The sequence below is a fragment of the Notechis scutatus genome, chromosome 6 (genome assembly GCF_049901735.1).
Source record: "Notechis scutatus isolate UNSWTSFEM ecotype Mainland chromosome 6, rNotScu1.2, whole genome shotgun sequence".
In the NCBI taxonomy this organism is placed as follows: Eukaryota; Metazoa; Chordata; class Lepidosauria; order Squamata; family Elapidae; genus Notechis; species Notechis scutatus.
The window spans coordinates 45,050,020-45,066,842 of record NC_142014.1 but is presented as its reverse complement, the minus strand read 5'-3'; the positions used below and the strand labels follow the sequence as shown (position 1 = coordinate 45,066,842).

The following is a 16,823-nucleotide window of genomic DNA, read 5'->3' as shown; positions in this document are numbered from 1 at the left end:
TTTGATTCCAGCTGGCATCTCATTCAATCCAACCTTTTCTTTATATATTTGCTGTATAAATTAGAGATAACAGGACAATATGCATCCTCTTCATTCTCTTCCTTATTTTGAACTTTTTCATTTTAAAAATTTCTCAGAAGAATAATCAGGTATTCTGCTAGACTTGTTAAAGACACTTGCAATAGACAGTGAAACAAAAGTAAACTTCTTATATTCTCTTATTTGTCATTGTCTATTTAACACTTGCCATTTCATTTGCCATTTTTCTTTCCATATATTGTTTGAACAGCATACGCAAAAGCCTTTTTTCATGGAAAATTAGTACAGTGGTTGAGTAATTGTTCTTTCTCTTACTTCTCCCCTTTTCTGATAGTTCTTCTAATTCTAATCTTTTCCATTTTTCTAAGCCACTTGTTTAATCCATATTATCCATATTATTTACATAGAAATGTTAGCATTCTGTTTTCTTGCAACTTTAATGATTAGCAAAATTTATGGATAATTTTATGTGAAAGTGGCACAGACAGAATACAGATTGGATTATCTATCTGTATCATAATGCAAAGTTTTTCAGAAGTCTGCAAAATGCTCATATGATATTTTTGTACACTATATCAAACAGATAGCATCTTTTCATAATGTTGACTTCATGAGGAAAGGAGATAGTAGGGGGACTTAAATTCATTGCCTCTGTTGAGAAGCACTGGCTATTGATTATAGGATCATGCAAGTACTGGTTACGTAAGAATCCAGTAGCCAATAAGGCGTTTTCAAAAGTTAATTAAACTAGACCTCTTTGATGTTGAAGCAGACTCCACAGAATTCTGTTCCTTCTTCTCAACAACTACTGATGAAACATGCAGGCCATTCTGCTTGTTTGCTCTTCAGCAGTGGCAAACATTAAGATAAATGTATACTTTGATGTTAGATCAGGTGCTCTGTTGTGAAAACCTAGAAAGCTGCTGCAAGTATGTGTTGCTTGTACTAGATGAGATGGATCCATCCTCACTCAATGAGACTTGTCAGCTTATATAAGTATCTCTTACCCTACATCATCAGCTGAATCAGCCGATGAAACAGACATCTGGTTATGTTAATATAAATGATTTTTGATCCTATCTTTTCTTCCTCCCATGTGTCACATCCTTAGTTGGAAAGCCAGATGTGAAAAAATTATTAAAATTAAAGAAATTATTAAAATGATTTAAGATAAAGAATATAAATAGAGAGTGATTGTAAAAGCAAAATTTAGAATACATGACAAAGTTTTAATCCTGGAAAATGTTATTATTTTGGAGACAAGAATTTTTTCTTGTTCATGAAAAGAGCAAGAATTGTATCAAACTCTTCCAATAGTAGCAAACATATTTCATCAAGACTTCTGAATTTCTCTAGTCTTCCTAATCAAGCATAATATATGTAAAAGCATTCCTGCATCTGTTTTTCATCAAAATCAAATAAAAGGTTTCCAGGAACAGATGGCACTAGTTTGAAATCTTTGTTCTCTAATTAGAGTAGCTTGAAAATGAATGCAAATATCTGAATGTATCTGCATTAATATTACTGATTTCTACTATAATCAGTCCATAATTTTAAACTTGAGCTTAGTATTTACCGGGAATGACTCCAAAAGCATCTTGATGGGAAATACAGAATTTCCTGTATTCTCTTGTGTAGGTGCTGAGGTAAGTAGCTATTTTAGGGGTTAAATTTGTCGTCACTGATGCACACACACACATATATATGAGGTTGTATTCATAAAACACTGCCTGTTGCCTGATCATCTCATATACTGTAGTCTAGCAACAGTTATCATAGAAAGAAGAACCCAAGCTGAGGTAAGTTAGAATCTGAAACAGTGTTCAATTAGAAAAAAACAGTCAGGTATTTGGGATGATGTACCTGTATATTTTAGACTGGAATGCTACAAATTTCTGAGAAATGAAACTACAATTAGTTTTGAAAGGAAAGTTGTTTATTTTTAATGATTTTTCAAGTGCCTCCTGTACCAAACCTGTACAGGAAAATGTTGGGAATGAGCATGCATGTTTATGTAACAGAAGGAGATGCCAAATTAATGTATTAACAAATTACAGTATTCCCTTAAAATTATTTAGTCTCCCTCTGTGTCTCTCTCTGAGTTTATATACCAAGAAATTTTGAAGGTTGGTATTCATCCATTTCAAATCCTATCAAAACATTATGATGCTGGATTTCATGTTGTAGAGAAACAGTATATTAACATAGCCAACCCCATCACCCTCACCAAACCATATAGAAAGCAACATAGTGTTTTCCTGTTTCTTTAATACTCCCTTTAATTTTCAACAATAATATTGTTTGTTATTAATTGATGTACTTAGAGCACTTCAGTATATGTTTTTCCATCTGGTCTCTCCTTTTTGAAATACTTATTTGTATCAATTAAGATCCTTATAATTTCAGATATTCTATTTAATAATTGTACAAATGCTACCCTATAATACAAAATTGGCTTGTGTATTCATTTTACACAAGCAATGAAAAAAGTTAACTTCAATGTGATTTTTTAAAGAATGGATCTTGGCAAAGAAATCTATATGTCAAGCAACAGAAGGGAATATCTTAACAGAATTTGTTTTCAAAGTAATTACATTTGTTTAGAAGAAGCCAATAATTTGTAGGATGGGGAATAAAAACATAGTTCTCCTGTTATAGAGGATACTTGCCCAAAGAGCAGCTCTAATATTCTTTGATGTTCTTCTTGTGTGAATAAAAGGATCTGGACCTAGGAAATCTGACCCAAATACTTTATCATCATATAATACAAAAATTATTTAAAGAATCATTGGACTAAGGCTGGAAAGCTGTCAATAAAAGCAGTGGTGTCAATCATTTGATGTATGGTGGACTGTTATTTGTTTTTTGGGTTGTTGTTTTTTTTGTAGATAAATATATTTCCAGGTTAAGAGTAAGGCAGAATAAACTTATTTGGTACAAGTTAGTGAATCAAACTTCTTTTAAAGTTTCTTTTAAATAAATATTGAATGTGGATGCAGCTTAGTTGAGTAGCAACTTATAAGGACTCTAGACTATTGCACAAATTAGCAGCAGAGTGCTCTACTAAGCAATACTTTTTAAAATAAATGTTGCAGTAGAGGAACAGACAGAAATGATATAACACTATATTTTACTATTATGAGAATATAAACTTTCAAATTTTATTATAAAATTAATGTTATTTGTTACTGGAAACAAAAGATGCATGTGTATTCTGTAACTTAATTTTGCCCTCTTTTTAAGGTAAACTATGAATATAATATTTTGTTCCAGCCTTTTGGTATCCTTCTTAGCCAATATTGTGTGGACTCGCACTATGAGAACAACGGATGATGAATCTGATCCATACTACAGGTTCTTTTATACCTTTGAGTGTCCACAGAAATGTTTCTGTCCTCCAAACTTCCCCAATGCTTTATACTGTGATAGCAAGACAATTAAAGAAATACCTGCCATCCCACCGGGAATCTGGTACCTCTATCTCCAAAACAATCTTATTGAAACAATAACAGAGAAGTCCTTTGTGAATGCCACCCAATTAAAATGGATAAATCTGAACAATAACAAAATTACTACCAATGGAATTGAAAAAGGTGCGTTTAACAATTTAAAAAGTTTACTCTACTTGTACCTGGAAGACAACTATTTAGAAGAAGTGCCAGATCCCCTGCCAAGAAGCCTTGAACAATTGCGTTTAGCACGAAACAAAATCAGTACAATCCCTCAAGGTGTCTTCAACAATTTGGAAAACCTAACTATGTTAGACTTACATCAAAACAAACTGCTGGACACCGCTCTGTCAAGCAACACCTTCCAAGGACTGAGCAGTCTCATGCAACTCAATGTTGCTCAAAATTTCCTTACAAAAATGCCACCAACCCTTTCTGCTAATGTGAACCAGCTATTTTTGGACAGTAATTCTATTGAAGCAATACCAGAAAATTATTTTGATGCAATGCTCAGATTAGTTTCCCTACGGCTGAACAACAATAAATTAACTGATGGAGGTTTACCAAGCAAAGTCTTTAATATTTCATCCCTTCTTGATCTTCAGCTATCGTACAATGAACTCACCATAATCCCAGCTATCGGTATCCATCTTGAGCATCTTCATCTTGATAACAACAGAATCAATAGTAAGTGTATATGGCCCAAGTTTTTGCAGTAACTCTGTTTTCCTACCATTTACATAAATTTGCCATCTTGTACTTAGAGGTCTCTCTTCTGAATAATATGCATTGGATTTTCATACAGCAGAATAAAAAAGCAGGATTTTGAAATTGTTCACATATAAAATGATACCTTATTATTATTTATATATTTATTTATTAGTTTTCAAGGCATCCCAAATCCAAAAACATTCCCTGTGGCTCATATTCTTTCTAAAGAATATGTAAAATAAAAATATTAGTGCTCATGCAAAGCCATATAAATAACAAACAAATAATTGTCAAAAGCTCCATGACTACCCTAATGCAAGGCAGCAGAAAAAACAAGTCTTCGGATACATTCAAAATATTTGAAGGGGTGAGACATGTATGTATCTCGCATGCTGTTGCACACACTAGGATCATGTCAGAGAAGGCATGCATCCTTGATTATGCAAAATAACAGTGTTTAACTGGAGGCACCCAAAGTACACCAACTCAAAGAACTAAACCCTATGCCATGAAATACTTTATAAATGACAACCAATATCTTGAATTGCACTGGGAAGCCAACGCATAACTAACGTAGCTCTCTAAGCAGTGATGAGAAAGGGTATAATAAGAAATTTCCACTATTGCCTATATCACTGCCTACTGAATAAGATGTAATTTTGCATGGTTTTCAAAGGCAATACAATATACATTGCAATAGTCACATCAGAAATTGAATAGGGCATAACTGACTGTCTGAAGGGCCTCCAAGAAAGGTTGCACAATTACTGCACATGGCAGCCCTTCTAGATTTCTTTGAGCAAGAACTCAAAGCAGGAGAATTTCCAAATTGTGTTGCCAAAGTGCAACTTATCCAAGAACAGTATTTCTTGTACTGCTATAGTGATAGCCATGAAGTGCTGATCTAGGGAGCCCCAAACAGCCACAGCACTCAGTATTGACAGGATTGAGTATGGAACTGTTCCCCTTAGCTTCCTCTTGAACAGTTTCCAGATACTGGATAAATACACTGACAGCTTCCCCTGGTCTGCCATGTAGTCTGTATTAATTGGTATATACCACAGGTGTCAAACTCACCACATCAGATTGCTGCAGTGGGCGTGGCCTAAACATAATGCATCTGGCCCACGGGCCATCAGTTTGACACCCCTGGTATATACAATCAGTACAATATGATGATACTAGATTCTGAACTTATGGATAATGTAACCAAGCAGTTTTATGCAAATGTTAAATGGGGAGGGAAGTAAAAATGTTGAGCCCTAAGGGACCCCATTAGTGAAGGATTATGGGCACAATCTCTTCCCTATTCAATGACAATTAGAATTGACTACTAAGGAAGGAAGCAAATCACTGAAGCACAAGTTTTCCAATTCCAATTCTTAAGCTGGTTAGCAGGATACCATAGCCAATGTAATCAAAACACACTGAGAGTACAATAATAATATGAGAATGAATACACTACTTCTATACCAGCACTGCAAAAGGTAATTGAATATATAATAATAGCCATAAAGGGAAGACTGGAAACTGGACAGTAACTGTCTCCAGTGGCAAAGTCCATGAGATCCCCTCGAGAAAGGAGATAACATTATCTCCTTCAATCTCGTTGTTTCTGCTCTCAAAGAGGCTGACACTATTGCATGGATCCAACCATTGCATGGTCTCCTCCCAGATCATCTTCCCAACCCAAGAAAGGTTTGGATGTAATAAACAGGTTAGTTCAGAGGATCTTATTCACCTCATTGTAATCAATTGTAATCAGAATCAAATTCAGTCCAATTAACATCATAAGACTGCCCTGGCAGCATTAGGATCTGCCCAGTCAGAATCCAAGTGAAATAATTTTAGAATGGAAAACTCAAAACTGCTTATTTAATCAGAACTAGCCAGAAATCAGAAACACAAATTATGTAGATTATTTGATGTATTTTATCTATTGAAATGTCTATCGCTACAACAATACAAGAACTAATTAAGATAATCATCATTAAAGCTACTTAGTATTAGCAACAAAGTTTTGGCTACCCAAACTAGGAAGAGACATCAGAATAATAGTAATAATGGAAGAATTTGATAAGTGGATAAAAATGCCAAATCCAATCTAAATATCTGACTGTGCAACCAAACAAAATAATAATATCACCCAAGAACATCTGCTTATCCCAGGTCCCTGGGAAGGACTTGATAGGAGGGTAAATATACTAAATGCAGTCTAAGCATCTGGCTGCCTCTGCAGCCAACCATAATAATATATTAAATTGACTTGCCATCTGACTCTCAGTAACTTTAATATTCTCTCCTTTTTCATGTGAACATAAAGTAATAGGAAGGTTCAATCAGATGGTTGAATTGTATGACAAGCAGAGATATCAAGTTTAGTAGTAGATAAATAGATGGTATGGGAGTTGAAGACATAAGCTGGAGATAATATCTTAAATTAGTGAAACCAGCCACACATTTTATAGTATGTCTTCTTATAACGTATACATGGATATTCATTAATGAGAACAATTCACTATTGTACAGTTGGAAATGTTGAGAGTTTATTGCAAAAAAAAAAAAAAAAAAAACAATCACAGCAGAAAACTGAAATCTCTAATAAATGAGAATACTCCAAAATTTATTATAAGTCTCCAATTACAAAATAAAAGCCATACACCTCCATTTCAGGCAACTGAATCACATGAATCAATCCATGGAAAAACAAACCAACTGCACCTGCTTCCTGTTTAAAAGCATATAGAAATGCTCTGTGAAATTCACAATATTGTATGTGCATTCTTGAAGGCCTTATTCTTAATGTTTTGGATTCTATTTTTTAATGAAAATACACTGTTATTCAACGCAATGCCTTTTTAGTTTTCAAACTCTCTTATTTCAAGAAAAGTTGCCATTCATAAAGTTCTGAAGACATTTCAATGAGTTTCTGACCTTTTAAGGAAAAAAAAACTGGCAAAAATTAAGGTGGACATTTTTTCTCTCCCTGCAAGGGTCCTTTATCTTTAAAAAAAGACAGAGAAATTCAAATAAGAGCACCCTCAAATTGTATAATTATTTGTCTGATATTTGTAGCCCTTTTTGTAGCCCTCTTTAAAAGATGTAAAGAAAGGAAGAAATTAAATATTAAATTAAATATGCCTCTGCATTAAACTCCCCTTTAAATTATGAGTGACTTCACTTTGATTGCAATTCTTAGATTTATTTATTAAATTTACATACCATCCTGATTCCCAACAACTCTGGATGGATAGATAGATGATAGATAGATAGATAGATAGATAGATGATAGATGATAGATAGATAGATAGATAGATAGATAGATAGATAGATAGATAGACAGACAGACAGACAGACAGACGGACAATGCTATTTAGGGGGGTTGAGAACTCCTGCAATTAATTGCAAATTCAATTAAAAAAATTAAGTCACCTTGTGTTGAGCTTGACTCCTTGGCAACCATTCAGAAGTGATACTTTCTTCATATTTCAACTTCCACCTCTAGTCTTCACCTAAAGATTAGAAGCTATTTTTGTAAAATTCCCATCCAAGTTCTAACCAGATTTGACCCTGTTTAGCTTTTGATCCTAGACAAGGCCAGCTTTTGTCTGCTGTTGTCTGCTGAGGCAAAACAAAACAAAAACAAACCTCAAACCTCTTTATAATTTCAGAAATGACATTGAAGGTACCCTTGCCACTTAATTGATGGTTGACCAACAAAACATCTCTATTTTGTTATCTTTCTCACCTTCCATAAGAGAAAGAAGAACATGATGTTAACTGGTGATCTTACTGTCTCCTGAGCAATGCAAATAATAATAATAACATTCAAAAGTATCAATAACTTTTACCTAGTAATCTAATAAGTTTATTACTACTTTTCTCATATTTATTTGATGTTTTTTTAGGTCTTAATGGAACTCAAGTATGTCCAATTCCTATTCCAGGAGATTATGTTGATGAGAGAAATTTACCACAGCTCCGTTACCTCCGCTTGGATGGCAATGGAATCAAACCCCCAATTCCATTGGACCTCATGCTGTGCTTCCGACTCCTTCGGGCTCTTGTTATTTAAAGACTACTTTGTAATATAATGATTTAATGAACACCTTTGCTGGCATTTGATTTATTATGCTTTCCATATATTTTATTTTTCCTGAAATATTGAAGTATTTTTGTTTTCCTAGTAACTCCTTTACTTTAAATATTAAGAGATGGATTCTACAAGCCAGCAAAAATAGTTTAAAATAGATTTTGTTGTGGTATATTGTATGCATCTAGGCCTGGATATTCAGGAATTGTTAAGCAAAAATAGTATAATTTTATAGATATAGTATTACAGTAATGTAAATGTCAGATTGCTATGTTTAATTATGGAACTAACATCAACAATCTTCCCCTTTTATTTACCATTTAAGCTGCTCCATTATTTTACAATTAAAAAGTAAAACATACATTAATCTATTGGGTAGAAAATGAAGATGGATATGTGTTTGAACTACACATACCTAGAGAATGTCATTCTATCATTTTTTTTAATAAAATGTTCTTCATTTCTATATAACAGCAAAGCGTGTTTGAAGATTTACTCAAAGAGTGATGATAAGTTTGTAAAACATTCAAATATTTGTAAACCCTGTCTATTGAAAGCTTATTTTCTCCATATTAGATCTGGATGACTTAATCTATATAAAATACTATACGCATATCAGATCGATAAAGAAACACATACATATTAAATCTCTAAATATAAATAAAAGGTAAGAAAATAATGATGATGATGATGATAATAATAATAATAATAATAATAATAATAATAATAATAATAATAATAATAATAATAATAATAATAATAATAATAATAATAATAATGTCATGGGAATATAAAGTGGAAAAAGTTGTCGAAAATGAGATAGTGAAGATCTTGGGGACTTTTGAATACAGACAGATCACCATTTGGAACACAACACATCAGATATTATGGTTGTCAAGGGCTGAAGTGTACAATTTATTGATATCACTGTACCAGAAGATGCCAAAGTTGAAGAAAAAGAACTGGAAAAAAATCACAAAATATAGTGACCTGGCCATCAAAACTACACAGTTATGGATGAAACATGTACCATTGATACCCATTGTCATAAGGGCACTTGATACAATGTCCAAGAATTTTACATGATGCATTAAGAAATTGCAGCTTCCTGCAATAACACCAGCAGAACTGCAAAAAAAAAAACTGCTCTACTCGGAACATCATATATTTAAAGAAGATACTTGGTTGATACCTAGGATGCTGACAGCAATCCATATCAACCATTAGCACCAGTCACTGGTATTTGTAATACATTTTTAAATGTTCAATTGACTGAGTTTCATGTTTAATGAATAAAAGAGATAATAATAATGAATGGAAAACCATCAAGATTAATACTGGTCATAAAGAAGAGGAATAGACAAAATAGAAACACAAAATCAAGCAACCTCAGAGACTTGGTCAGACAAAATAGTGTGACAAGCTTTATACTCTTTGCCTTCTGGGTAGCAGAAGCAGCATTCAGGGTAGCAGGAAAGAACACATAAATACTCAGGGTTTCCTATTGTATAGTTCTTCCTTCACACTATTTAAATTTAAATCAGAAGGAAGAAATTACTGAGAATGTTCCATAAAAGTGTGATCTTGTAATATCTTTTTCTGAATAAGCTGCAGTCTTGAATAAGCTCATTCTTTACTAACTGAACAATGACAAATTGGCGGCATCAACATAATGATACCCAGTTAAATAGCAACACTTAGCTATCTTTGGCTAATTAAAAATAATTAAATAGGATTGACCTATTAATACTTGACTGAAGGAAATCGCACAGTCACAGGCTGTATTACCAAGTATACATGCAAATGAACAGACACACAGAGCAGTCACACATACATATATATGAAGAAAGAAATAGTAAATCTATATTATGGTCAAGAATATATGTTCGTATATCTAAAAAAGTCACATAAGTCATTTTTAAGTAGAAGAGATCTTAACATTTTAAAACAAGCAGGAATAGAATAGAATAGAATAGAATAGAATAGAATAGAATAGAATAGAATAGAATAGAATAGAATAGAATTGGAAGGGACCTTGGAGGTCTTATAGTCCCTGCTTAGGCAGGAAACCCTACACCACTTCAGGCAAATGGTTATCTAATCCCTTTGTAAAAACTTCCAGTGTTGGAGCATTCACAACTTCTGGAGGCAAGTTGTTCCACTGATTAATTGTTCTAACTGTCAGGAAATTTCTGGTTAGTTCCAAGTTGCTTCTCTCCTTGATTGGTTTCCACCCATTGCTTCTTGTTCTACCCTCAGGTGCTTTGGAGAATAGTTTGACTCCCTCTTCATGGCAGCCCCTGAATAAATATAAAATTTATGCTTAGTTTAAATTTTGAATTCCAGTTCTTCTCAATGGATACAAGCTGCCATACTGCATACTGAATACAGAATATCATATATTTATTAATATTGTTGCTAGATTCAAATCTCAAAATGAGCCTTGCACTGTCACTACAAATAAACTAACCTAACCTACCTTGAGGCTATATAGATCTCAATGGGAATTTTCTAAACTGGGGTTAGGACTGGTGAGCAATGTGAGATTCTTCTTGATTCATAGCTCCTGTTCAAGAAGCAGGTACACCTGCAAGCTGAAAAGTCTTTATTTAATCTTGGCTTATTCATGTCTGGACCAGCACATCAGTATTCATTCATGGTTAGTTATTTCATGTTTTGACTGTTGCAACATACTTTACATGGGACTACCCTTGAAAATTACTTAGAAGCTACAACTGTTCCAGAACACAATGGCATAGGCAATTGTAATATAGTATCTCTACTTCATGAACTGCACTTCTTATTAGTAGCTTTCTGGGTACAACACAAGGTGCTGGTTATCATCTATAAAACCTTCATGGCATATAACCTGGTTACTTGTCTTTTGTAGTTTCTATCCATCCTGGCAATTGAGAACAACTCGCTGATTATAAACTAACACAGAAAATATTGCATGTTTTTATTGCATCATTCAAATGTTTTTCCATTCTAGACTATCAAAATGTATATATGTGTTGTTTATTTGAATAAAGACATTGCTTTTATATAATTACAATAATACTACAAGCTAAAGTGAGTACCTCAAGACCAGAGTTCATTAAATGATTGAAAGGAAAGTTTAAGACTTAACTTTTTCAGACATCAAGTAGATAAAATTACACTTGTGGAAGAAGTAACAGGATGCTCACCAATTCCGTGATCAACCGACTATAATGCTCCTCTTATTCTTAAGACATTTTTTTAAATCTTATATTAAACTGGAATATGATTTCTTCCAACTTTAATCCATTACTCAGGATATTTTCCACATTGTTTTCAGGCATTTTTAAGGTACATTTATCCATCATCAACATTTTCTGAAATTAAAGCCGAGCACAAAAAATGAGAAAAATTAGAGCATGTTAAATTTCTATAAAATGACATTGTGATTTGTTTTGATATCTTCCACAAGGCTCATGGATATTGAAATGTCCATAGACCCACATACTGGGTAGTTCTTTTTTTTTTTTTTAAACTATTTTAAAATTAAAAAGGAAATGGGCCAGCAAAGCAATGCATCAGCCTCCTGAACCAGGGATGGCCTTGAAATACTTTTATTTTTATTTATTTTTATTTTTTTATTTTTATTCTTTAAAAACAAAAAATACAAAAATCTCATTTCCATTAACAGTTATTGTGTCATTGTATATACATGTTTCTTATTTTGTGACTATACATTAATTTTATCCTTATCCTTCACCCATTCATACCACCTCTCCCATGTCGCATAGTATTCTTGATCCTCTTTGCCTTTCAGTTCCATAGTGAATTTATCTAGTTCAGCACAGTCCATTATATTTTGAATCAAAACTTCATCTGGTGGTATTTTATCACTCTTCCAATTTTGTACTAACGTGATTCTTGCTCCAGTTAAGATGTGTACAATAAGGTATCTTTTATCTTTACTCAAATTCCCTTTGATCATACCTAATAAAAATGTTTCGGGTTCAAAATTCAATTTATATTTTGTAATCTCAAAAAGCCATCTCTGTATTTTCTTCCAGTATTTTTTGACCTCTATACATTGCCACCACATATGGAAAAATGTTCCTTTCTTTTGTTTGCACTTCCAGCATTCTGATTTCAAGGTTGGATACATTTTCACCAGTTGTGCCGGCGCTAAGTGCCATCTACAAAACATTTTATATTGATTTTCTTTGAATGCCGTCGACAAAGTCAGCTTCCAGTTCTCGGTCCAAGTCTTTTCCGACTCATCCAAATTTATATTATGACCCACATTTCTTGTCCAGGCAATCATTGGTCCCTTAACAATTTCCTCCTCTAGTTCTACCTCCAGTAAATAATTATATGTCCGTGTTATAAATTTTATATCCTTGCCTGTCAAGATTTGGTCCAATTTTTGTAAATCTTTATCTATCCCTAGCTCCTTTACATCTTTCTTAAATTTAGTTTGAATTTGCAAATATACCCACCACTCTAATATTATCCCTTGTTCTTTTAGTTTATCCAGTGTTTTTAATTCCCCCTGTTCATCTACCAATTCTTTATATCTAATCATTTTTTTAGTGTCCCTTGTATTTGGATCTAATATAGTTTCCATAGGTGAGATCCAGTTTGGTCTTTTCAAATAATGCTTTTTTTTATTTTCTCCCATGTTTGTAAAAGTGAGTCCCTTATCAAATGTCTAATTTTTACTATAATTAATTTTATAATTTTACTATAATATGTCCTCAAAAGAAAAAATAAACAAATGAGGTGAACTTTTTTAAAAATAGACCTGTCAATTTTTTTAAAAAGTTCACCTCATTTGTTTATTTTTTTCTTTTGAGGACATATAAAACAATTATAGTAAAAAAATTACATATAAAAACCTAATTGTAAAACAAATTTCTATGTTTTACAATAAATAATAAAAAAGTGATTTTGTCTGTAGTTAATATGTTTAAACTTCATCTTTTTATTGCTATATAGAAAAGAAAGGGCATGAAGTATTCCATCTTTCTGTTTGTTCTTGAAAATGGCATGAATGATGAATTAGTTATTTCAGTACAGACTTTGAAACATAATCTGTTTCCTCAAAAATAAATTACACCTTACTACTGCACAAGGTTGGGCATTCAGAAGATGTTATCTGATTTGCTAAAACAGCAAGAAATTTCTCAGGATTTGATCTTTACCGCATCATTTTCCTTCAATCTCAGACCAGACCACAAGTGGCTAGAGTCAAATACTATCAACTCTTCATTCAACACTCAGGGACTCTATGCCATTTGAGAAGGCAGAAGTAAAAGGTAAGTGTTCTCTTTCTTTTGTCATTTATAAGCAACTAGTTACAACTGGGAACACACATATACATCAAATTATATGCTTATTTTTCAAACATTATTATTTTTTAATTCTTTGAAAAGAGTAATAATTATAAGCATATATTTTAATAGTTTACTTTTTAATTTGAGTTAGTGGTTTCCAAGTTTTGATATAATTTATATCAAAAGAGACATATCTTTTGCAAGTCAATAGAATTATATTATGTTCTAGGATTTACATTTTTTAAAGATAGGATTTTACTTATTAAAACTGAACTATCTATCATCTATCTATTATCTATTTATCTATCTATCATTTATCTATATCATCATCTACATACAATACCAAAATATTATTTTAGGAACAGTTTTAATTTGGCAATATTTTTGTATATTAATAACCTGAAAATCAAAGCCTAATAAAACTTGGGTCCATCCTATTCTTTTTTTAAAAAAAAATCTGGATGGTATTTTTCAGTGAATCAAGTGATCAATTTGCAGCTGGAAGAGATGTGAGTTTATATGGCTCACTAGACCATAGACTTACTTTTTCAAGTATATCTTTATTTATTTATTTTATTTGGTTTGTCAATTGCTTACAAGATAATAGGTATAAGTAAAAACATAGTTCTGAATACATGGATACATATAAGAAAAATACAAGAAACAATAGGACAGGGACGGTAGGCATGTTGGTGTGCTTATGCATGCCCCCTACAGACCTCTTAGGAAAGGGATGAGATCAATAGTAGAAAGTCTAAGGTTAAAGTTTTTGGGGTTTGGGGAAGAAACCACAGAGTCAGGTAGAGTGTTCCAGACATTGACCACTCTGTTGCTGAAGTCGTATTTCCTACATTCAATTTTGGTGCGATTAACCTTGAGTTTGTATCTATTGTTTGCTCTTGTATTGTTATGGTTGAAGCTGAAGTATTCATTGACAGGTAGGACATTGCAATGTATGATTTTATAAACTATACTTAGATCGGACCGAAGGTGGCGTAGTTGTAGGTTTTCTAGGTCTAGAATTTCAAGTCTGGTGGCATAAGGTATTCTACAACGAGTAGAGGAGTGGAGAACTCTTCTTGTGAAATATTTCTGGACTTTCTCAACTGTGTTAATATCAGATACACAATGTGGGTTCCAGACTGATGAGCTGTATTCGAGTATTGGTCTAGCAAATGTTTTGTATGCTCTAGTTAGTAGTGTAATATTAGCAGAGAAAAAGCTACGTAAGATTAGGTTAACAACTCTTAATGCCTTTTTGGCTATGTAGTTACAGTGGGCTCTAGCACTTAGATCATTAGAGATGAGTACTCCAAGATTCTTGACAGAGTTTGGATCATCAACAAGGTCTTGACTATTCAGCCTGTATTTTATTTTTTGATTTTTTTGCCAATATGTAAGACAGAGCATTTATTTGTTGAGATTTGAAGTTGCATTTGTTTGACCATTCTGATACATAGTCGGGGTCTTTTTGAAGGGTAGCAGTATTGTCTGAATAGCTTTACATCATCAGCGAAGAGAACGCAGTTGCTCTTAATATGATCAGAGGTCATTTATGTAGAGTATGAAGAGAGTTGGTCCTAGAACACTGCCTTGGGGGACACCACTGTTGACAGGTACAGAATTTGATAGGACACTCCCAATTTTGACCATTTGTTGTCTGTTTGACAGGAATGCTTCTATCCAGCTATGCAGGTGTCCAGAGATACCGTAAGATTTTAGTTTTAGTAGTAGTTTGTCATGTACCACTGAATCAAAGGCTTTACAGAAGTCTATGTAGATTGTGTCTATTGCTTTGCCCTGATCGAGTTGTGTAGTCCATATGTTTTTGCAGTGTAAGAGTTGCAGATTACAGAATAGTTTTTTTCTGAAACCAAATTGTTTATTAGAGAGTAGGTTGTTTGTCTCTAAGTGGAGGATAATGGATTGGTTAATAATTGATTCCATGACTTTACAGGTGACGCAGCATAAAGAGATTGGTCTGTAATTTTCAACTAGGGTGGGGTCCCCCTTTTTGAAGATGGGGATGACTGTGGCTTGTGACCATAGTTTTGGCAAGGAGCTGGTCCTGAAAGATTTTTCAAAGATTATGCTTAGAGGTTCGGCTATGGCAGTGGATAGCTTTTTTAAGAAGTAGGCACATATTCCCTCCAGTCCAATAGATAGAGATGGTTTTAGATTGCATAGTGCTTTTTCAACATTGCCTTCTGTAAAATTGATATGTATTAGATCATTGTAGTTGCCTGTGGTTCGACTAGGAAATACTGGGCGTGATCCATTGTTGTTTACAAATACTGAGCCAAAGAATGTGCTAAAGAGGTTGGCTTTAATGGTGTCGTCATTGCAGTCTTTACCATGAGGTCCTTTCGGGGGTGGGATCTCATCAGATTCAGAACATCAAATAAATAAATATCTATGGTCCCTCTATATTAATAGTTCTAGATAACATTTATGATAGCAAAGTAGCCCGAGACTACAAACTTGTATGTTTTGGAATAACATGGAAATAGAGAGAAAAAGCATCTCATTTAATGTTTGTAATAAGATACTTGTTATCTTCATCCAGTCACTGTATATACTTCTTTTAGTAGCATGAAACATCAAAAGAATATTCTAAATAAAGCATTGTTAAAAAGTTCAGTACTGTTAACCTTTGAATAAAAAATGAAAGTGCAGAGATTTAGCTGCCTGTATGTTCTGCCTATTAGCTATTTCAAAAAACCTGAAATACACAAGAGGAAAATGAAGGCCTTCTGTTGTTTACTATTCCCATTGGAATCTCATACCTTCATGAGAAAATCTGCTTCACAAAGGCCTTCTTTCAAACATTTAATATCAGAATGTTTGAGTCAAGCCAACCTCAACAGTAAAAGTGTTTCATGAATTTCTAATATTATAAACACAATTTATAAATGATTTCTTAAAAAAATAAAATAAAATAAAAGCCATGAGTGTAGTAGCCTGTTTTCGGACATCAGATTTATGCATACTTTTCGTTCCATATCAATACTTCTTTTCTTCAGCGAATGATTTGTAGTATGTGAGGTGCAAGTTACAAATGGGGTTAACAAAAGCTGCACTGTAAAATCAGTCATTAGATTAAAAAAAATAAAGTTACTCAACTAAATCTGCTTTAAATGTCAAGGAAAGAATATCAAAGTTATTGATATGAATCATTCAAAAGACCTGCCTTTATTGGATAAATATCCGTTATTACCAAAT

The 16,823-nt window shown here is 33.1% G+C and overlaps 1 protein-coding gene across 1 annotated transcript; it reads left to right on the top strand.

The window, feature by feature from the left end:
• The first annotated feature begins 1,777 nt into the window (after positions 1-1,777).
• Positions 1,778-8,907, top strand: KERA (keratocan). The gene is made up of 3 exons (XM_026693681.2): positions 1,778-1,838; positions 3,283-4,175; positions 8,108-8,907. Exons 2-3 carry the CDS (start codon positions 3,290-3,292, stop codon positions 8,272-8,274), a joined length of 1,053 nt encoding a protein of 350 aa, XP_026549466.1. The 5' UTR covers positions 1,778-1,838; positions 3,283-3,289; the 3' UTR covers positions 8,275-8,907.
• The last annotated feature ends 7,916 nt before the right edge of the window (positions 8,908-16,823 follow it).

Coding starts and splice junctions, on each gene's coding strand:
- KERA (XM_026693681.2), top strand. CDS start 3,290: ATGAATATAATATTTTGTTCCAGCCTTTTGGTATCCTTCTTAGCCAAT. Junction 4,176..8,107: donor TGATAACAACAGAATCAATA/GTAAGTGTATAT, acceptor ATGTTTTTTTAG/GTCTTAATGGAACTCAAGTA.